General features: G+C 39.9%; 3 protein-coding genes and 1 long non-coding RNA gene across 4 annotated transcripts; 3 read left to right on the top strand and 1 right to left on the bottom strand.

The window, feature by feature from the left end:
* Positions 1–2184: 2184 nt before the first annotated feature.
* Positions 2185–4599, top strand: LOC131703083 (uncharacterized). The gene is made up of 8 exons (XM_059005947.1): positions 2185–2278; positions 2362–2420; positions 2511–2600; positions 3011–3138; positions 3217–3363; positions 3478–3558; positions 4222–4392; positions 4495–4599. Exons 1-8 carry the CDS (start codon positions 2253–2255, stop codon positions 4597–4599), a joined length of 807 nt encoding a protein of 268 aa, XP_058861930.1. The 5' UTR covers positions 2185–2252.
* An 89-nt stretch (positions 4600–4688) lies between these two features.
* On the top strand, positions 4689–6705 carry LOC131703084 (uncharacterized). Its single transcript, XM_059005948.1, has 7 exons — positions 4689–4907; positions 4983–5133; positions 5228–5436; positions 5535–5652; positions 5738–5937; positions 6015–6127; positions 6663–6705. The coding sequence occupies exons 1-7, from the start codon at positions 4710–4712 to the stop codon at positions 6703–6705; spliced, it is 1032 nt and encodes a 343-aa protein (XP_058861931.1). The 5' UTR covers positions 4689–4709.
* A 1039-nt stretch (positions 6706–7744) lies between these two features.
* LOC131702950 (zona pellucida sperm-binding protein 2-like) lies at positions 7745–8654 on the top strand. Its single transcript, XM_059005757.1, has 4 exons — positions 7745–7881; positions 8126–8219; positions 8317–8421; positions 8516–8654. The coding sequence occupies exons 1-4, from the start codon at positions 7840–7842 to the stop codon at positions 8623–8625; spliced, it is 351 nt and encodes a 116-aa protein (XP_058861740.1). The 5' UTR covers positions 7745–7839; the 3' UTR covers positions 8626–8654.
* A 7432-nt stretch (positions 8655–16086) lies between these two features.
* LOC131702955 (uncharacterized) lies at positions 16087–18946 on the bottom strand. Its single transcript, XR_009309624.1, has 4 exons — positions 18926–18946; positions 18488–18508; positions 17819–17872; positions 16087–16828 (listed from the first exon to the last, which is right to left on the bottom strand). It is a non-coding gene; the product is annotated as an uncharacterized LOC131702955 (long non-coding RNA).
* Positions 18947–23002: the final 4056 nt, after the last annotated feature.

Here is a 23002-nt window from a genome sequence, read left to right on the forward strand (position 1 = left end):
CAAGAATTTGGCGGGAACCCACTGACCACTCAAGCAAATGCTACTTCTGCATGGTGGACCCTTCCAAATGTCGGACTGGCAAGAATGCACCTGCTATCACGTATCCGGACCTTCCTTCATCCATCGCCCCGGTGACACACTGCCATGAGCTCCCCGTACCCACTCCTCCGGAGAGAGAGCAGCCGTCTTTAGAAGTAAAGAGAAGGGTCTCAGGTACCTTCAAGACTTCTTCCCTAAGCTGTCTGAGGCAAAGGTCAAAGCCGGTGTCTTCGTCGGACCACAGATAAAGAAGATCCTGGAGTGCAATTATATCCTGGAGGCGAGCGCTTCCACCAGGATATAATGGACTTTGAACGCCGCTACCAAGGACAGTATAACGAGAATATGATGGGAGACTACATCTGGGGGCTGATTCGTGAAAGTGATTTACAGTATAATCGTAAATCTCGAAAAACTACTCGCTTCTAAATATGTTGTAGTCATTTTTGTATTACTTTAGTATAAATACATGTTAATTTGGATTCATATGTTGTTTTTTTCTGACTTATGTGAACCAAAAGACACAAATTCGTCCGTTTTCTCATTGGAAAAAGGCAAATTTCAAAATATCACTGTCCTGGTCACAAAAGCAAAGTTTGTGGGGAATAGTAGCCATTTTCTATACTTTTGAGGCATAAGCAATTAGGAAATAACACCTACTACCCAGGAACAAAAATTGTGTTACATAGTGATATCAAGACGACGGAACAAGCCTGCTTGCTGCTACAAAAGCGGCACTATACTGAACTTTACCGATGCGTTAGGAATAGACACCATTCATTTATTCATGCTTTTACATATCAACTAATTGCATTCCACATTTACAGAACATACATGATTATCGTGAAGATTTGATCAAATCAAACAATCAAAAAATTCCACTGACTCACACTGCTTTCACTTTTTACCATTTACTTCTTAGCCCTTAGCTTGCGTCTCAATGCGTGATGATGTTGGTTTTGTTGACTCAGTTGCCATGGGAACGTTTAAAACTCCGCGACAAACTTTACTCAAATGCACAGCTGTACAGAACACACCCCCTCAGACATGTGCTGTCTATTCACGGGAACAGACTACTGAACCAGTTAGTTCAGATGAGCGCTGGATACACAATAAACAATCTGACAATTTCACAAATAAAACCGTTTGTGTTCAAACCTATGAGAGGTGGAATGTAACAAAAATGTGAACTGCAAAAGCCGGAGCGTCAAACATCAACGACAAAGTTCAACATTTGAATTGAAATAACAGCTGTCAAATAGACAAAGCTCAAGACTCGAAGATAATATGCCAAATTGAAAATGCTCAACACACCAAGTGAATTAATTATACATAAAAGAATGAATGTAATTAAGCTCAATAATTGAAATGGGAACTTCAAATCTTAAATAAATTGATTACAATTCAAATTTCCAACACGTCATCCGATTTGTGTTTAGTCTGTTCTAAATCAATACTGCGCGTTGTATTTCAGGTTAAGCGCTGTGCTTTCCATTTGCCTCTTGGTCATTCTATTCCCCGGGACTGTCCCTGTCATGGTAAATCTGACATGCAAAAGAGATGCTTTGCACTGTTTCTTAAATCAAGTGGCCTCAAATAAATTGTCTCCTTTAATGTCTGCTTAGCCTACCTATCAGTCTGGTGAAATTGTAAAAATGGGTAATTGACTTGTGGATGTTAACATCAGAACTCGAGCTGTCATTCTCGTCCCCTCAAACTGGCGCAGGCAACACACCTGCCTGGATTCCTGCATGATATAAATGTGTTTCTTCATTTGCGCGGCCTGCTTTTTATTATTCATTGGGGTTTGTTTACTACATGCCTCCATAGCTGAGCCTTTAATCAGACAGTCCTTGTCGGTGACAGTCCAGTTTGTTCCGCACGTACTTCTGCCAAACTTTAATTCAAAGTACAATCTTCTAAATGGGTTATTATTATTATTATTATTATTATTATTATTATTATTATTATTATTATTATTATTATTATTATTATTATTTATTTTAATTAACATACTGATTGAAAATTAGAGGACTAATATGAAAGAGGTGCGCGCATCAATTGCAGCCAATTAGCTCCCATTAGCACCTGAACCTCTTTATAAACCCATTGCGCACTAAGGAACACCAAACTCAGCTACTGGCGGGTTTGTTTTTATTATTGTGTCTTTCTAACGGTGAAAGAAGTTCACGGTCGGGGCTGCCTTGGATTTAATGATGCCGTGTTGTCTTAGATTTGGGTAATTGTTGATCTTTTCTCTACTTTAGAAACGTTCATTTTATTGTGTGTGTCTCACTTGCGTGGTTTTTTTTTCCAATGCAGAATAACATTGCTGTTAGCAGTGTTAGTCACTGAAGTTTGGACGCAGAACCCCCCTCTAGGTACGTTAACGGTCGCTTCAGCACATCTGTTCTTTTAGCTTGCTGTTTATTTGCCGGTTGTGTGTTTTCATGTATCGTTGTCTTCTGCAGGCTCGGTGAAGACAGACTGTCAAGGGAGTGTTATGATGATGATGTTGGATAAGTCTTTTGTTGGAAAGTATTTTCGTATCAATGTGATTGGTGAGTGATCAATTTTCTTGAATGGAAAGCTTTTGATGTATAAAGCCTGTTGAGTCGTAATGTAATAACCTGAATTAAGAACAGAGTACTCCTGCGCTGTAAGGCTTCGTTTTTTTCAAATGCAGAGTATGAAACTCTTGCGTTAACTTTAAAAGCATGTTGCTGATCACCCTAAATAGACCTGTGCTGCTACAACCTAAGTCAGATTTGTTGACTGCAAGTACGCCGAAATATAAATTATTTACTCTAAACATACTGTTCCGAATGGGTGTACAATTCTATTAATATAACTCGTTTTTACAAAATTGCTTATGGAACGTGGTGGTGGGGGTGTTCACTTTGTTATATCTCTACCTTGCTTGATCACGTGTACAGTTTCTTAAAAGGCCAACTTAATTTACTTTCCATAGACAATAAGGGGGCGCTTGTGTCCCTCTCTCCAAGACTGGCCGCACAGTGTGGATATAGCTTAACCGTTGACTTCTTGGGAAATGCCAAGTTCCTTGCTTCTGTGGTGAGCTGCTTTGCTCAGAACACAGTGAGTTTTAATTATATTTCTTTTTAAACGTGTTTCTAATGGTGACATGCTGGGACTAACTTTAGCCTTTGTTTCCAGAATGATGAGACCTACAAGCTGACAGTACAAATCAGTGTCTTCTCAAACAGTGCTATGACTTCAGCTTCCTCCTATGTTCAGAGCATGACATGCCGCTATTCTCCATGGGCAGAGAGGGAGATTCTGTGTGAAAGAAACTACATGGAGGTAAGGGCTGTCAGGATGTGATAATGCTGTTCAGTATAACTTGTTGGGTTGTGTGGGTATTTTAATTGTCATTACAGAAGTGCTTCACTCATGACTAATGTGAATTCTCTTTAGGTTTCTGTGAGAAGAGGGGTGCCACTTATTGAGCCAAACTTTGTTCAAGATGATCCTGATTGGTCCCTTGCATACCCTGAGGTAGAATCATGTGACTTTGCATTTGCTTCATTCACATCCCCTTGGTCTTGCCTAATTGAGGTCTACTCTACTGTCTCATCTAGTTGAAGCGAAATCTAACGGCCCCCTTAACTTTAACCTGTCTCCCAAGAGGGTGGTCATATTGGAATTGTGTAACATTTAAGGCATTGGCTTTGTATACGTATTCTGTGATTTGTTGTGGTAAAACATGATTGTGGTGAAGTTAACACTTTCTTGTCAGTGTGTAAGCTTTGTATTTCAACCACTTAGGTAGTGGCTTCATATGTGCAGGGTTATAAACCCTTCATGATAAATGTGTCCTGATATACCTTTTTGAAGTCTGCTGTATAGGAGCAATTTCAAGTATTATCCTAAAGTTTTGGTACACTGATATTAAGGTCCAGTACAAATGAGTGGCTACAAACTCTGCCTGTATCCGATCCAGACCACATGCTTTCACGTAGGCTCTTTCGTATGCAGTTGTATTTGAGGATTCTCTGTTCCATTAGAGACGTTTGATCATATAACGGTTTCAGTGATACATTTCACCCTTCAGTTTTAGTTCATGTTTTATTAAACAAACCATCTGCTGTGACAAATCCTTTAGACTGGGGATGCTTTGTGTTCAAACTCCCTATTCTAATGGGGTTTTCTCTTTGCTAGGCAACTGCTGCTGACAACAGCATCTGGAAAGTTGTGTTCCATCTCCCAGCAAATAGAAAGACAACCATGACTGTTGCTCAGGCCATGACAAATGGCTATGGCATAAACACTACACCAACTCGAATTCTGGTTAGAGCTGCATACAACTCCACAGAAAGCCAGCCTCAGGTGGTAAGTAGTCTGGGCTTCATTGTTGTCTAGTACAGTATATCCAGACAATGAAGGTAGATTTAGTCTTTTATTTTAGTAAAAGTTCCCCCTCCTCTCTAACAGATCCAAACTGTACCAATGGCTGTGCTAAGATCAACCACCTTTTATAAGCAAAGATGGATGGTCATGATGGTGGACACTGCAGTTACATGTCCTACTGGTGAGTAAGATTATAGAGGGCAATGGTGCTCAAGAACTGTTCTAGGTTTAAGTGTGAGTTTTCTATACCAAGTCTATGGTGTTCCTTTTTGTCAGATGGAACAGCCTTCACAGAACAGATGATTACATGGAATGTTCCCCGTGTTCTACCTCCCCTTGTTCCAACACCACAAATTACTACCCTTGATGTTCAAATGGGAGTTGATGGCCGCAAGCTTGACCCTGCAACGATTCATAGTAGAGATTATAAACTGGATGTCGGTCCCCAGCTAATCACTGTAAAAATTCCTGTGGGAGCTGATGGTGGATATTACAAGGTATGTAGAAGTTCAACATCTTCTAAATCCTTCTCATGTTAAAGCTTTCCTCCTAAGATGCTTCTGTGCTTTCAGAGCCATGTATTGGACAACACCTATGTGATCTCTTACTCTATTGAACCAATGCTGGAGCATACCTGGCAAGATGGGCCTGAGAAGACCAAGTACACAGTACTTCATCCAATAACCACTCCTTTCATGCCTCGGCCACCAGTTGTCACAAACAGTATGTAGAACTTGTCCACATGCAGTAAATCAAAGGGATTTGTTGCAGTGCTCCACTTCATAGCCTTCATTTTAACTGCATGCTTTAATTTCAGACACTGTTCCTAAAGCCAGAGTGTTCAATGTGACCCTGGGGACATTCCTGCCTGATGTGGAGCTGGTCAAAATTATAGTTGGACCAGAGACGTTAACTGTGCCAGAAGCCAACCGAAAAGGTTATAATGTCCAGGAGCATGTCTTTCCCAATGGATCCAAGACCTACACTCTCCAGGTGCCATTTGAGGACCCCAATGTGAAGCAAAAGGTAATATCCCACATGTTCAGCCATCCTATTGCCATTTTGAAAACACTTGCTTGCTGTCTGACTTTGGGTGTAATCCTACAAACCCATGTTTCTTTCAGGTAACTCCTCCAGACACCAGAACCTACATTCTGCCCCTGACCTACTTGCTGAATATAGTGCCAGAGAATACACCCTTTACTCATCCTGCTGTAGTTGAAGCCATTCTCAAAGACATCAGTAAGTGCCTGACTGTTTGTGGTCTACTACTACTTTTTTCTGACAATCCAGTCCATTGCCCTGACAACTGCTTTTCCTCTTGCAGTTCTACCTACAGTAACTGGCTACTGTGATGGTGCTGCATTCTATACCATGGTAACATATGGCAACATGGGTCGCAACTGGGTTCCTTTTGTGGGCTCAAGAGAACTTGGTGGAAGTCTGCTTGCCCTGTACAAGTATAATGCCAATGCTACCAATTTCTGGATGACTGTGCCATACAATTCAGTTGATGCCACATATGAAGTAAGTGATGGAACTTTAATGTGTTTTTAGTTGTCTTGGGTTCAACACATTACTGACCTGATGTATTGTCTCTGTAGGTGATCAGTTCTTCGGGCATCAGAAGCAGGCTTGACTTGACCTTGAAGGATGTTGGCACCATGGTTGTGGTGGCTGACTTTTCTCTGTCCTGCAGTTTCCCTACAAAGATGATTGGTAACTCTCCTGCAGACCAAGCATTCTTTAGAATAGCTGCTTTTGAGATTGGCCAAAGGTTGCATGGAGTGGTATTGAAGCTATAATCTGTTTCCTTAACCTGGATCCAAATGCTGTGTTTCAGATTGCTTCACCAATGGAACTATGGCAGCTCTCGCTGTGAAAGTGGAATCTGTCCCCAGCTTGTCTCCAAGTCAACTAACTCTAAGGGATCAGAGTTGCCGGCCTCTTCAGTCTGATGCTATCAATGCGGTTTTCTACTTCAATGTCAACTCCTGTGGAACAACTAGACGGGTTAGTATTGACACATTTTTAAAACCATATTTTGAGGAGGTTCAACATATTGACAAGTTGACCAACACCCCTGGATCACTCTGGGGAGCCATGGTGACCAGTGTTTCTATCGGCTGAATTACTTGCATGAATTGTGTACGTCTGAAGGATGTCACCTTTTGTATTGAACTGCTTGTCCAGTTGACAAAGGTGCTGCGACACATGTCTCTTGGTTATGGCATTGCATGTGCTGCCTATAGACCTTTTTGGGTCAATGGCAGTGAACTGGAAGGAGCGTACTAACTGGGGAAGATCCCGTGGCTAGTACATAGGATGGGACTAAACTAGTACACGAGTTGATACCAATTGCAGCTCAAGAGTCGCCAGCTGTGTATTCAAATGTGTATTTGCAACAAATCCAAAATTTACTTCTGTTGCCCTCCTAGAGGTTACTAAAACAATACCAAATTAGTCTAGCAGTTTCTGTAGACAGACTTGTGGTATCATACTAACTGTAACAAACATGAGGTCCCAAAAGTGTTCAATTATGAAATTGCAATATTCATAACCAACGCTTTTTATTTTTAAATTGTGAAATTGGTACAAAATTAGTACACAGCTGGGGATGATCCTGAGTACCATATTAGCTAGTCTGCAACTTGGTATGCAGCTCCATACTAAATATACAAGTTCATTGCAACCTGAGCCTTTTGTGATTTCTCTTCCAGTTTGACAACAACCTCCTGACTTATGAGAATGAAGTGTTGTTCACATCTTACCGGTAAGGATTGCAATCAAATTGAGTATCCTTGTGGTTGAGCCTGAAACTCTCCTAACCCCATCTCCTCTTTCCAGGTTGAGAGTTGCCTGTCACTACCTGGTCAATGACACCAAGGTAGTACAGTTCTTGTACCAGAATAATCCTGCACCTGTAGCCCAGCCTGGCTTGGGGGACCTTGCAGTCATCATGCGGCTTGCATTGGGTAGGACTTGGCAATTGAAGTAATATAGATGCTCTAGTAGTGTGTTTCCACCTATAGATCCCTTGCATCTCTGCAGATTCAACCTACAATGACTTCTATGGAGCTCGGGATTACCCTGTTGTGAAGTACTTGCGAAGACCCTTGTATTTTGAGGTAGAGCTCCTGTACAGCAGGGATCCACAGGCTGAATTGTTTTTGGAGAACTGCTGGGCAACCTATTCTGTTGACAGGAATAGCTCTCCAAAGTGGGATGTCGTTGTGGACAGGTAAGATGCTGGAATATGATATTGCTGTTACAAAACCTTGGAATTGGAGTTGTGGCTGATGTGCTCCTGACCTACTTTCTCTTTCTAGTTGTGAGAACTCTGCAGATGAGTACTTGACCATCTTTCACCCAGTGTCCAGCAATGCAAGAGTGCTGTTCCCTTCCCATCTGAAGAGGTTTGAAGTGAAAATGTTTTCCTTCACAAGCGGCCGGGATGCACTAAAAGGACAGGTAAAGTGGACTGTTGGGATGGGGATCTTGTACCACAATGCATGGTTTGGATTGCTTTGCAAGCAACGAATAGTTGCTGTTCTCAAATCTTTAGTGAGTTGGAATGAAAACATGTAACTGCACTTTTGCAAGAAACACTTATGATGCAATATATTTGTTTTTCAATTCAGTAATCCTCATTGGATGATGGTACTGCCTGATCTATTGATGCTTGTTTTACTTGACAAGGTGTGCTGTCTTTCAGATTTACTTCCACTGCAGTGTTGTGATATGTGATTCAAACCGGCCATCAGACAGCCTCTGTAGCAGACGGTGCATTCCAGGGAAACAGAGGCTTGGTAAGAGCTCTGTCTAAGAAGGGGGGGGGGGGGGGGACATTTAGCATGCATTTTTTGTCCATTTGTTTTGATGGACTCCTCCTAATTCCTCCTGTAGGTCGCAGTGCTGAAGGGATGGATGGTGGTGCAGTAAAGGTGTTTGTGTCTTCTGGCCCAATTGAGCTGAAGAGAGATGGATCCCTTCACTTTATGCCTAGAAGCGGTAATATGCATGATATGAACACAATTGCAGTTCAAGTTAAATCTATAAATATCTCTCTTTATATTCCTCTAACTATTTCTTTCTTCTCTTGCAGCCCAATTCAATGTGTGGTCCCTTCTGGGAGCTGCAATGGGTGTGTGTTCAGTGGTTATCTTCATAGCTGGAGTTGTATCTTTCTGGAAACTGCCAAAAAGTGTGTGTTGATAAATAAAAATCTTGCTTGTAAAAGCTTATTTTTTTGTGCTTGACTAATTCTACACTTGATATGTCAGAATGGCCATGTCAATGGGATTTCCTCCTCCTTGCTGTATCAAATGCTTTGATTTTCCCTGATCAGGCCATTCTCCAATATGGTGTGTTAGCGACGGGTCCTTGAGTAATTCACTGTTTGAACCTGGGAGCAAAGACTTTCCTCCTCCATTGAGCTGTAACCCTATTTTTATATTGACCAGTAACAGGGCAATTACTATACCTTCAGTTATTTAGCATGATAAAATTTAAGGAAGAAACCCCCCTTCATTTGTCCCTTTTATTAAATATGTATTGGGTAACAATTTTCATATAAATTCTATTTCAGTATACAATTTATATATTGTCATGAACCAGGCTTCAACAAGAAACAAACTAGAGCCCTGCTTCACTGATTTAAGAATATATGTTTAACTGTTAATTATTTTGAAGCCTCATGTGTAGAAATAGTAAGGGGGGAGGGTTCATTTGAAAACAAAAGCTGGTGTAAAGTTAAAAGCTGTCCACCAAAGCCAGGCTTGTCCACTTTCCCTTATGTTGGGCCCTTCTCCCTGACCAGATTCTCTTGTCTCTTTTAAATTTACATTGTGGTGGCTTCATAAATGATTTTCCCACTTGTTAGTTTTTGTAGGCTAGGTATCCTCTATATTACGACTCATCATACAGTCACTGTGCTTCACATCACTTCCAGCTCTTAACTTCTAGAATAATTCCAGGTGTGTAAACTTTCCAATCTTCAGAATACAGTAAGCTTTTATTAACTTACATCCAATAATAAAACTAGTGGAAAATCCTTCCAATACAGCAATATGTTCCATACCAGGAACTCCTTTCAAAAGTACAAACTAATTGTCTTCAGTTGAACTGTATTTGCTGCTGCTCCTCCTCACTGTGTCATCTGTGTTCTTTATTGTTTACTTTCCACACTGAATTCTATAATTCATTAGCTATAAAGAAAACTACCACTTGAGGGTGCAGTGCATAGAAAAGGCGCACATACCAACCCATAAACCATAATAATTACACATACCTAAATAAACTAAAATAAGAATACATTCCTGTGATGAGATAAAGCGATCCCGTGCTGTAAGCCAGCCGCCAGCGGGCTGTGAGCCAGCCTAGAAGGCCCCAACAGAGATGGTGTGACGTGACAGTTCCACCTTTGGGGCGGAAGTCCCGAAAGGACGGTCACCATCTTTGTTGAGGGCAACAACACGGAATGTCCTGCAAAGTCCCAGAATTGGGAGGAGATTAAAATGCCAATTGGTGTTCTGCTGATTAGGGGGCGTTCTGCAGCACGTAAAAGGGGGCCGTGTTGTAGCAGTCGAGGGTGGTATCTGAAAGCACAAAGGAGTGTGGGAGAGGTACTGAGGGATAAAACCAAACAAATGCTCACTGTGACTTTTTTGACAGACATAAACAAACTAATTCAAAAGAGAGACAGCCAACCAGGAGGGTGGACACCAGAAAGGCAAGGACAGCCACCCAGAGTCTGGATAATTTTACTTTGTTGTTTGTTTGTTTTGTCTCTCCACACTTCAGTTAGTGTTTCTCTTTTGTTTGGACATTTTCTTTTGTTTGTTGTCCTGATTACCACTGTTTGCAGACACTAATAAAGGAAAAGAAAACAACTTGTGTCATATCATACCATTGTCTGGACTTGATTATTTTTACACCTCCACCCAACTCAGCTATCCGTGACAATTCCTTTTTTTTTAATAATCAAAATTCCAGTTCAGCTCCTACATACGTTTTTGCAAAAGCAATTATTTTTGCTAACATTTCAGGTTCTAAAATCACTATTTCCAGCAGTGCAGTTCCTTCCTGTCTGTATTGGTCATACTTTAGGGCCCATGGGAAGCCTGTGGCAGGTATGCATTTTGGTTACCATGTGACTCCTTGTTCATTGGGACAATTCAGGCTTTTCCAATTGCAATGCATTCTGGTACATTCTACACCTCTTGGGCACTGTTCACAGCAGGACTACACTTCCCACAATCTTTTGGCGTGTGAGTTGAAGAGCCTAAACTATCCCAGTGTGTTCTAGTGTGCATGAAGTCATATGGTAACCCTGCCCGTGAAGGTCTGTTTCAGAGTCCTGCCCCATGCAGTCTCCCTTATTTTGAAAGCTCAGTGCTGACAGGTATACATATTATAAAACACACACATGCAAAGAACAGAATTCTAGAAACAAACTTTATTATACAGTTCTGTGGGTGATCGTGTTCACAAAAACTGAGTATATTAAGTATTAATCCAAATACATGCAAAATATAAAACATTAATATATCTCTTACATTTTTGCTTAGTGTAGTTTGTATTACTCCCGTTAGATAAAAAAAAAAAAAAATCGAATACAGTGGCTAATGCAACCTCCACCGTTCAGCCACAAAACGGTAAAACTGCAAACAAACTACAATTCCCAGAATCCCGTACCAGTTTCTGTAGTCCCATGTGTGATGCCATAGGTCTGGCTGCCTCTGAGTTGTGATTACACAGGCATAATCTACTTATTAGATTCCTTCTTGCTTTGACATGCTACTTTCAATATGCAAGTTTAGGGTGACATTATCAACACTCCTTATATATACCTTGTTCTAGCATCACAAAAAAGTGCTACTTAACATGTTGTTCTCTTCATGTTTGAGTGTGTGAGTTATTGGAACTGAATTCACTACACTGGAAACCCCGTGTGCAGTACGGGGGGTGTAATGTGTTTATATTATAAAGAGGACGGAGAGTTTGATGCGAGACTCGAGCAGACACAGGCACATTCATATTATTAAACCTGCTATCAGACTCTCCGGCGCCGTCACTCTGAGTGCTCTTTGAAACAGACTGAGTTCGTATTTATATTCATGTTGGGTTAATCAGAGATGACTATCGGCGGCCCGTCTGCAGTACTACCAGAGATTTTAATTGCACAGTTTGTACCGCTCTGTGCAGCGCCGTCCCGTTTGTAACACGGTACGTGAACTGCATTCTGCTAAACAAAACATCACAACAGCAGCAGCAGCTCCATCTACTGGACAAAACCCAGACATGCACGTTGAAACAATGATCCAGTTCAATATCTACAAAGCCTAAACAAGAAACTATTAGCGAAGCGCCGAAAAAGAAAATATTATACAAAACGATTTAAAATCAAATGTTTTAGATATGATTTAGATATTCGGGTTGGATATCTCGGAAGCCAGCGGAACTCCAGCGTTTCTCCGACAACCACTGATAACCCCTCCCGTGATGATCGGCGCTGCCATGACAACCCATGACATCACCCGCGCAAGTTACAACACGGCGAGTCATTTTTTGTAGCACAGTATTAACGTGTTATTGTTTTCACAAAATAACATCAATAAGATTATCAGATCACCTGCTAGTGTGTACTAAACAAAACCTCAAATATCAGTGAATTGATACAGAGACAAACCGTGGCACCAGCAAGAGGTAAAAATGTATTTACTTATTTAATTGGTTAAACTTTAATCCAGCCTTACATTTTAACTTCTTGAAGTTACCACAGTGTGTCTGTGTATGAATTACTGACGAGTAATATTTGTGATTTGATTACTCTAGCAGATGAACTGATAATGTATGGATGTTATTTTGTGAAAACAATACAATATTAAAAAAAGAAATACAACATTTAATAAATAAATAAATAAATTATACACCAAACTGTAGCACATTTCTTTAGTCTTAATATCATAACAAATATACTTATTATAAATACGTATCACCTTTTATTTGTTGGAAAACGGTCTGGAGCTTCTAGTAAAGTATTTTTTTAATACAGTGCTGTTTGAGTTAAAATATTGTTTTCTTCAAAATTAAAATACCAGCAACGGTGTGTTAATTTAACGAAGCGCCTAACGCCGCTCGGAACGTTCACATTTTTAAATCCTAACGGTCTCTGCTCAGCTGAGCGGAATGTTCACGAGCCGGTTGCCTAGCAGCGTCTCCCCCTCCTTCTCTGCCCCGCCCTCTCGCCCTCTCTCGTTGCTCCAGCTAGGAGTTCAAATTTAGCTTCGTTATATCTGCGCAATTTTTTCCTAATTTTTACAATTTAGCTTATTAGGGGCTTCGTGTTTTTAAAATGGTTCAGGTGCAGTCCGGGCAGACTGACTGGAGCATCATTACAGTATACCGCACTGCGCTCAGCTTTGTGTGGCGGCTGATACACAAAATAATGAACGACTGTTAAATAAATCACATGTATTGCTTTTTAATGCTAAATATGTATCTGGTATTCTAAGTATTATCTACAATTAATAATTCAGCTATATTCATATTTATAATGTAATACAGTATTAAGACAGGGTCCAGTATTAGAAATAAATAAACACGCTTTAAGAGAAACAGCAGTGATGTTTATTGACCATTCCCATACATTCTCTATATGTTTCTACATTGTGGTTGCACAGGGACAAGGGACTCAGTGATGTTAAAAAAAAGAAAATAGAGCCCACAATTAACCAATATAGAAAGGAAGGGGGAGAAATGTATTGCCTGTGTGCAGTATCTTACACTTTTCTCTATTAAATGTCATTTGAAATGTGTCTGCCCAGTTCTGAATGCTGTCTAGATCACTTTGAATGTCCTCTGCTGCTGCAACAGTGTTTGCCACTCCTATTTGGAACTGCAAACACAAGTCAAAAAGGAAGTTAGAAAGGCCAAGAGAGATAGATATAAATGAACATTGCTAAGGGGGCTAAAACCAATTCCAAAATGTTTTTCCAATATTATAACAGCAAGAGAACATTCAAAGAGGAGGTTAAATGTCTAAGAGATACAAATGGCAAAATCATAGATGAAAAAATAAAAAATAGCAAATATATTAAATGATTACTTTTCACAAGTTTTTACAAAGGAGGATACGGACAACATGCCCCACATGTCGACCTGTTCCTATCCAGTTTTAAATAACTTTAGCATAACAGAGGCAGAAGTGTTAAAGGGACTAGGAGCTCTTAAAATAAACAAATCCACTGGGCTGGATGAGATCCTCCCAATAGTACTCAAATAAATGAAAGAAGTTATTTACAAACTGCTAACCAAGATCATGCAACAGTCTCTTGACACAGGGGTTGTACCGACAGACTGGAAAATTGCAAACATAATACCGATCCACAAAAAGGGAGACAAAACCGAACCAGGTAACTACAGACCAATAAGTCTGACTTCTATTATATGTAAACTTATGGAAACTATAATAAGATCCAAAATGGAAAATTACCTATATGGTAAAAGTATCCTGGGAGACAGTCAGCATGGTTTTAGGAAAGGGAGATCGTGTCTAACTTATCTGCTTGAATTTTTTTGATGATGCAACATCAACAATGGATAATTGCAAAGCATATGGCATGGTTTATTTAGATTTTCAGAAAGCTTTTGACAAAGTCCTGCATAAAAGATTAATTCTCAAATTGAATGCAGGTGGGATTCAAGGAAATGCATGCACATGGATTAGGGAGTGGTTAACATGTAGAAAACAGATTAGAGGAGAAAACTCAAAATGGAGCGAGGTAACCAGTGGTGTACCACAGGGATCAGTATTAGGTCCTTTGCTATTCCTAATCTACACTAAGGATTTAGATTCTGGTATAGTAAGCAAACTTGTTATTTACAACAACACAAAAATATGAGAAGTGGCAAACACTGTTGCAGCAGCAAAGGTCATTCAAAATGATCTAGACAGCATTCAGAACTGGGCAAACACGTGGCAACTGACATTTAATACAGAAAAGTGTAAGGTACTGCACGCAGGCAATAAAAATGTGCATTATAAATATCATAATATGACACCAATTGAAACAGAAGTGCAGCGCTTAGAACACATATACAAATATATAACTAATCCACTCTTCTATTAAACTGTGAACTTAGTGTTTGATTGAATCCATCTCTGTGTTTGTATAGCCTGGAAACAGGCATCAGTGCCTTGCATAGCTGCACACACTGCCATAATTCACACTGACCACAAGAGGGAGCCAGAGCACCACTGCTGTTTATAATGTAATAACACAGTAATAAGACAATTGACATAGGCATCAGTTACCTCTCCAGTCAGCCCAGTTCTCCCATTGTTAACACAAACCTCCTCACATCCAGTCATCTAAACACTACAGTGTGGTCTGTGTCTGTATATGAGCAATACTGAAATTGAAGAAGGAATTTATGAAAAATACCAAGGAGTTTATGTTGACTCAGAAATGTCGTCATCTAGACAATGTGGGGAAGCTATAAAAAAGGCCAACAAGATGCTCGGATATATTGTGAGAAGTGTTGAATTTAAATCAAGGGAAGTAATGTTGAAACTTTACAATGCATTAGTAAGACCTCACCTAGAATATTGTGTTCATTTCTGGTCACCACATTACAAAAAGGATATTGCTGCTCTAGAAAGAGTGCAAAGAAGAGTGACCAAAATGATCCCGGGTTTAAAAGGCATGTTGTATGCAGACAGGCCAAAAGAATTTAATCTATTCAGTCTTGAACAAAGAGACTACGCGGCGATTTGATTCAAGCATTAAAAATCCTAAAAGGTATTGACAATGTCGACCCAAGGGACTTTTTCGGCCTGAAAAAAGAAACAAGGACCAAGGGTCACACGTGGAGATTAGATAAAGAAGCATTCAGAACAGAAAATAGGAGGCACTTTTTTACACAGAGAAGTGTGAGGGTCTGGATCCAACTCCCCAGTAATATTTTTGAAGCTGACACCCTGGGATCCTTCAAGAAGCTGCTTGATGAGATTCTGGGATCAATAAGCTACTAACAACCAAATAAGCAAGATGGGCCAAATGGCCTCCTCTTGTTTGTAAACTTTCTTATGTCCTAGAAGCGGGAGTTTTTAAATGCTGTCCAAATGCTCACTGACATTAATCGATAAACTTGACCTTGTTATAATACAAGTTAATACAGACAGCACAGTGAGTCTTTAGAGCAAGGTCAATTCTAGCACATCATGATAATACAATACACACATTTGTGATTTGTTTCCCCAAAGTTGGAGAGTAATTCATTAGTAGAAGTGAAAGATGAGAGATGGTCCAGGTTCAATAACCAGTTTAATGTAGGGAGCACACAGTAAAGTAAAAGCAGGGTTTGCCATAACACCTCCAGCATCTCATCATGCCTCTTGGTTTACCCACAATATGCAAGTAACAATTACCTGGGAAAGAGCAACGTGCTTCTGAATGGCTAAACCGATGACATTATAGAAACAATCAGGCACTTTCTCCTTTACTAAATATGCAATGCAGAAGAAAGAGGAAATACATGAATCCTCCCTTGCCTGTTAAGAGTTCTTTGTTGTCAATAAAGAGTGCTTTTTGAATGATTTCAGTGGTGGCAGTTTGACAAGAATACATGTCTTGTGAAATAAACCAGTCCAAAACGAGACATTGATGCTAATAGTTTTATTGCTTAAAAAGCTTTACAGAAAGAGACAGGCTTTTACCCAGTTTCATGTAACAGCAGATAGTGTTGTTTTGGCAGGACAGCATTTATACTGGTCAACAGTTGGAGCATTTGTTGTCATGAATGCAAATAAAGAGATTTTAAAATAATTGAGAGATGAAGAAAATCTCTATATAAACACAATGTTTTTGTCAGTCTGTGAACAAGGCCTGTCACGGGTCACTTGTGACATCACAGGGTGGCTGTGAGGAGCTGGGAGAAGAAAGGAGTCTACTGGTCAAACCTGACTCGGTGCAGTGATTATGAGCTGGGGCAAATCAATCAAGCACGCTCTCCAAGTAACGCTTTGTATATGTGCCCATGTGGAGTTGTATTTCTATTCAAACATGTGTGAGCATGTGATCTCACTGAGAATCTGAGACTACACGTTAAATAAGGACACCTTTCCATACTTTCCATATTATATATCCTTGAAGAGATTGACCAAATGCACAACAGAGAGCAGCTGTTTTAAACAAACTGGGAATGGCCTGATAGAAATAAGTATGGGTGCTGTAGCTGTGTGTTTGGAGAGGGACCACAACAGAAAGGTTACAGCCATGCTACAAAAGAAGGTTGCTGGTGTGTTTAAGCTTTGCTTGCAGGTCTGCTGTCAGGTAAACTCCATCACTGTGATCCCTGGGCGCTGCTGCTTCTCAGTAGTGCTGGCATCGCCTGCAGCGGTAGGTACGCCAGTCTGAAACCAATTGAAGACATTATCAGCAACCTGGGCAGAAAAGCTATTGTTCTGATCCATACCCTACAGAGCATTGCACAGCTAGGTAATGAGATTGTGGGGTGGTAATGGTCCGCATTGTCTAATAATATAGACAATCAGTGTCACACTGAGCTGCAGAATTGAACTCCCTCCCATGTGTAGACAGCATCCTCCACACTCTTTGTATTGCACTCCTTTGAATTACAAATTTGAGTAAAGCTTTGTGTAATTCAGCATGCAATTTCACAATCCCAAATGGTATGGAATCAACTGCTAAACTGTGGAGCCACCACAACCTCGCAATATAATCCTATCAATAAAAAACACGGAAACCCTCTATACTAGTTCAAATGCCAAACATGCTTCTGAGGTTTTATTCAGAGCAATCCTAGATCAAAGCTCCTCTGTTTTGTCCCCTGCTTTTATATTTTGTTTCACTGAAATGACAAAAGTTCCACATGAGATTGAGGTCAGTGGACCCTTCTTCTCAACTCAAAGCCAACCCTGACATAATGACCTCCCACAGAGAACTACTGTACACACACCATAAAACAGCAGCAAACACATTCATCAGATCTCCTGGGATTATTTGTGGAGTTGGTTACTCCTGCATGAGATCACACACATGTAATAAGTTTAAGTATACATTTCTTGATTGCAGGAGACAGGTTAGACTTTCCTCTTTCCAATAAGTTACGAATGACCTCAAATCGATCAATAGTTTGAGACAATGCAGTAGAAAGATGAATCATAAACTCATCTTGATATTTCCAGTTGAAGGATTATGATGGATGGCATCTGTTATAAAACTTATTCCAACAATTCTGTGTCTCTCTTGGAGTTCCATCCATATTTGACCTGGTCGACCTCATGTTCTAAACTGATATGGAATGACACTTGGTTTTCTATTTCAAATTGTTCTAATATATCCCACAACCAATGTATACAGAAATAATAAGGCATACTCACGGCGAGCGCAGCGGTACCCATGACGGTAGTAGAAATAGTAGTGATAGTGATGAGCTACACAAAAAAAGAAAAGATAATTAGGAACAGTCTATTTTTAACACAGAGCTTCTTAAACCCACTGCCTTCCACACTGTAGCCCAGAACTCAACCCCCTGAGCTACCCAGGGACAGTGGCCCAGTGGTTAATGAAAAGGGCTTGTTACCAGGAGGTTCACATCCCGGCTCAGCCACTCACTCACTGTGTGTGACCCTGAGCAAGTCAAAATGTAAAACTGGAGTCCTATTGTAAGTGACTGCAGCAGCAGTTGTTGATGCATAGTACACCCCCTAGTCTCGAAGGCACTTTGGAGAAAAGCGACTGCTAAAAGACTAATGAATAAAAAAGTAATACTCAGATCCACAAGCATGCACATTGCCTTCCACTCTGCAGGGCACCACTTTCTCTAAACACTGAGCTATCAAACCCATTAACTCCTATACTACAGCCCAGCACTAACCACTAAACTGCTCAAACCCACTACCTTCCACACTGCAGCTCTGCACTCTAGTCACTGTGTCACTGAAGCCTCTCAGCAAAGCTACACTGATAAACAATTCATGCCCTGATTGAAAATAATAAATAAAACCCACTGATTGCTGCATAAAATAAAGTAGAATCCATTTACTTACCATAGTAGCATCTGTACCTTACTGTGAAAGATACAAGTGATATATTGAGTTCAGTCCATTTGAAGTCACTGCAGTGGCTGCTTTATACAAGAATGGGGCCTCAGTAGTGTATTAGAGAGCTATATATTTCAAAGGAGTGTCTCTCTATTTGTACATTTCTATTATTGGCAAAATCCAAAGCCAGGGCTCCTTCTTTATATCCCCTCCCACAGGATACAGAACACCTCGCTATGTGAGTATGTATTAAATGAAGATGGCATTTCTTATTAAGAGCAGCTAATTCATATTATACAATAATACCCCATTCCATATTCTCAACATCAGCTGTAGGAGGCCCCATTGTTAACATGTATTCATTTCTTGTGACGCGCACAGTACATGTGTATTGTATTGTAGTGTACAGTCACATTTTTATTAAAATATCAGATTCACACTTACCACGAGCACAGATGCTATAATCTGGAAATGAAATAAACATAGACCATTAAATACAATTTAAAAATATATATACAATTCATTTCTACATATTAATGTACCATAATAAAATAAAATACTTACAACAGTAAGCTGTTCCAAAGAAAAAGAAAAACAGAAACAGTGGTTATTGGATTTAATAGTTCACTTTATATTCATGTTTGAGTTCCATTTACTGGAATGTTTTCTGTTCCTCTGAGAATATCAGTTGATTTTGATAGCTGTTACAGGCTTAATGAAGACACCAAGGGGCACATTTCAAAGTGTTTCCTACAGTCTGTCCAGAACAATGAAACCACTCCATGGTAGAATATGTTGTAATACTGAAGTGTTTCTCAATGTCTTCAATCAATTGACCTTCAGTCTACAATCCATGCGGTTCACCCAAACCAGGAGCCAGCTCCAGAGAGACACACACTTACTTCTGTAGTATCTTTTGGACAGGGCATCCTTCTTCACTACCATGGACTGTGTCAGGACCACTTCAGAATCCACTTCAGGAGACAGAAAGCACGTGAAGATCATTAAACAAACAGTAGGTTGCATCCCTTCTATTTAAACACAGACCATGTTGAGGAACTCTCCAAATTTGGATTAGGATTTCAATGTACATTAAAGAAGATTGCTGAACAGTAAGGAGCTTCAGATTTCATTTTGTTAGAGTGTGTGTTACGATGTTTTCACCTGAGTTCAGGAGCTGCTCTTCAGTTCTAGTTGCCTGTCTTAGATATATGTACATAATGTAGGCTGGATCAGTCAAAGTGTCTTTATAGAGAGCCAGTGACTGGATCACGCTTCCTTCTGCTTTCAATTCACTGCTATGCACTAGATGGTGATGGCACTTACTAACAGAAAGATATTTCAGTCTGCATTACATATGAAAAGAATCACACAGACGTATGCACAAAACAACCGTGGTCAACTATGAAAGGTGCTATATAAAATAAATATTGATTGATAAAAAGGTAAGGGAACAGGACAACCTTTTAGTCAAGTTATTATATCTCAGTTGGGCGATCCTTCTTACTGACATTTAAGGAGATCAATTAATACAATACGTCTTATTAAAGGTGCTGCATCAACACATTTAAATTCACATGTTAAATGCAAACAGGTGAAATATTTTCAAAGTGTATATCCCTCAAGCTTTGTGTTTTCCTCTTCCGCATCAGTGTGACAGACAGACAGACAGACAGACAGACAGACAGACAGACAGACAGACACTCAACCGAAGAAGCTATAGGACATCTGTACTCACTGTCAGCTCTTTTCTCCATCATATTGTCTCCTATCAGGTAAAACAGAAATAGGTTTATACAGTTAGAAGTACATTAGGAAACAGATCTGGGCACTTTGTGTTAGTGCCAGTAGAGAAACAGCAGCTAAATGTGCTCAGATTCACTGGGGTTTGGCCTTAAGTCTATCATTTGTAATTCACAATGTGTTCCTCTTGAAGGTTTAACGTTGTACCCACACACTACCCAGACGTGCTTTTCAAAGGACTCACCCAACTCCCGCTCTCCTTTGAGTCCATCACTGTCCAGCTCAGCATCACTGTTGCCTGAATCCTCTGCCTCTGGAACAGGGAGAAGAGAGCTTCATGAAGCAATGAAGGATTCCCTCGACTGCAGTGCACAGCTTCATAGGACACTCAACACAGGGAGGCAGAGAGTTCCCCATTACATTGCAATGCAGAGCTGTGAGGTTTAACCAGGAGATTTCTGGATATACAGTAGCCCTTGATGTTATGCATGATTAGCGATGATTAGTCAGATTGAGTTTCTAAACAAATTGTGTGGTCTGTGCAGGACTGTGCTTTTTTGTCATTGCTTAACTTAAATCCTGCAAATAAGAAGCTTTCTTTCTTTCTTTCTGTTTGTTTCTCTTTCTTTCTTTCTTTTTCTTTCTTTCTTTCTTTCTTTCTTTTTTCTTTCTCTCTTTCTTTCTTTCTTTTTCTTTCTTTCTTTCTTTCTTTTTCTTTCTTTCTTTCTTTCTTTCTTTTTCTTTCTTTCTTTCTTTCTTTCTTTTTCTTTCTTTTTCTTTCTTTCTTTCTTTCTTTCTTTCTCTCTCTTTCTTTCTTTCTTTCTTTCTTTCTTTCTTTCCTTACCCAGCGCTCTCTTGTTCTCCAGTGCTCCTTCCTGCTCCTCTGAGTCTTCCAGTGTTGCTGAGATCTGTAAACACAGGCTGTGGTTACATTTTTAATGAGAGCAGTCCTGTGTTGTATCCAGTGCTATGAAAGGAATGACACCATGGAATGGAGAATGCAAACGGACCGATTAGGAAAACTGGGATTTTTTTTTTATTTTATTAAGATTTTTGTATCTGTTTTAAAAACATGTAATTATTGTCATAAAATTCTGCACTTTTGTTAATAACTGCAACAGTGTAGAATAGTTGAATTAATATTATATAAATAAACCACTTTAAAGTGCCACATATTATATAAGGCAAGGAATTGTAATAAATCAACTTGCAGTAAACATTTTGCATTTTTAATATCTCTTAAATAAATTATTATATTAAATCTGCTGTATAAAAAGTGGTTTGAATATTAGCACAATAAATGAAAGAGCAGGTTTATATGTTTCAAGGATATGTATATTTTGTGAAAAAGGTAAATCAAACTGAATGAACATTTTAAAATCTCAGTGTATTTTAAACACAACCTGCAATGGTTTATTGAAGAGATGAGCAGGAGGCAAGATCGACTCGAAGGGAAATTTCAAATGCAAACCTTGATTTGTCCCCATGGTGGGAGGTGGTTGATGCAACACATGGTAGTTTTCAAGTACTCCAAATGCTGTGTCTTATTCTAGTGGAGTACAGGCTCATCAAATCAAACCCCAAGACAAGTAGACAAACCTCTGTGTTGAGAATATAGGATTGAGTTCTGGAAGAATGGATCTTACCCAGTTCTCTCTTGCTGGCCTGGTAATCATCATCTCCCAGCTCTTCAGAGTCCTCAAGGAGGCTCCTTGCATCTGCACACAGAGGAAATGGAGGGGGTGAAATCATTCTTTTAAATGGCAATGTACAAATTAAGAACAAAGAAGGATATTCTTATGGTAAGTTGATTATTTAATAATGCAGCATTGAGGAAAAGCCTGCCTTCTCCACTATGTTATCCCATGGAAGACTGTCTGCTATCTCCCTACCCTTCTGTTATTCTGATGAAAGTCAGTCAATGCCATCTCTTCCCCCATTTATTTTACGTTGAAGGCAATCAATGCAATCCCTCCCTCCCTCCCCATGTTACTCAGAAGAAAGGCAGTCTTACCAGCCCCTGACAGAAGACATGCTGTCAGGACCGAGAGGAGAATGGCTCTTGTAGTCCAGGGTTTCATCTTGACAAGGTGCTGATGCTGCTTTTCCACTCTTCAGCTGCTCTGGTCCCTCCACCCTGCTCTGTTTTATACCCTCTCCCAGGCAAATGCACTCCTTCACCACTAAACCCTCATCAAGAACCCTTTCTTTTTCAACACTGTGATACTGTGTGATGCCCTCCTCTTCCAAATTTCCATACTTCACTTGAAAACTATTTCCTCTATACCCTATGATCCAAATCTATTGACACAGTGTCAGTGATCTCCATTGTTCTCTTAACACAGAGCAGGATCAGTGCTGGGATCAGCAGGTGCAGACAGGGGGCCCCATATACAGTATTAAAGGCAAAAGAATGATTAGTTATCAGTCATGCAAAATGAAGCATTCTCTGGAATTTCATATCTACAGTGCAGTACTGCAAACACCTGGCTCACAAACATGTTCATTATACCAGGTGTTGTGGTTGAGCTGCTTCTTTCATTAGCAAATCAGTCAGCTGCTGTACGGTGTGGAGTGCATGTTTCTTATTGAAACATTTCACAATTGTATTACTAAGTCTCTTTTTAGCAGGAAAAAAATAGGATTGAAATACCCAGTGGATGTGAGAGAAAGACCTTGGTGTTGTGATAGACTAATTTCTACCAGCAACAGGGAAGCAATCATAAAGGCGAAGACTAATCCCAGGGCTTAAAGGAACGAGCTGTGAAGAGGGTACTG

Source organism: Acipenser ruthenus, chromosome 32 (assembly GCF_902713425.1).
Source record: "Acipenser ruthenus chromosome 32, fAciRut3.2 maternal haplotype, whole genome shotgun sequence".
Classification (NCBI taxonomy): domain Eukaryota; kingdom Metazoa; phylum Chordata; class Actinopteri; order Acipenseriformes; family Acipenseridae; genus Acipenser; species Acipenser ruthenus.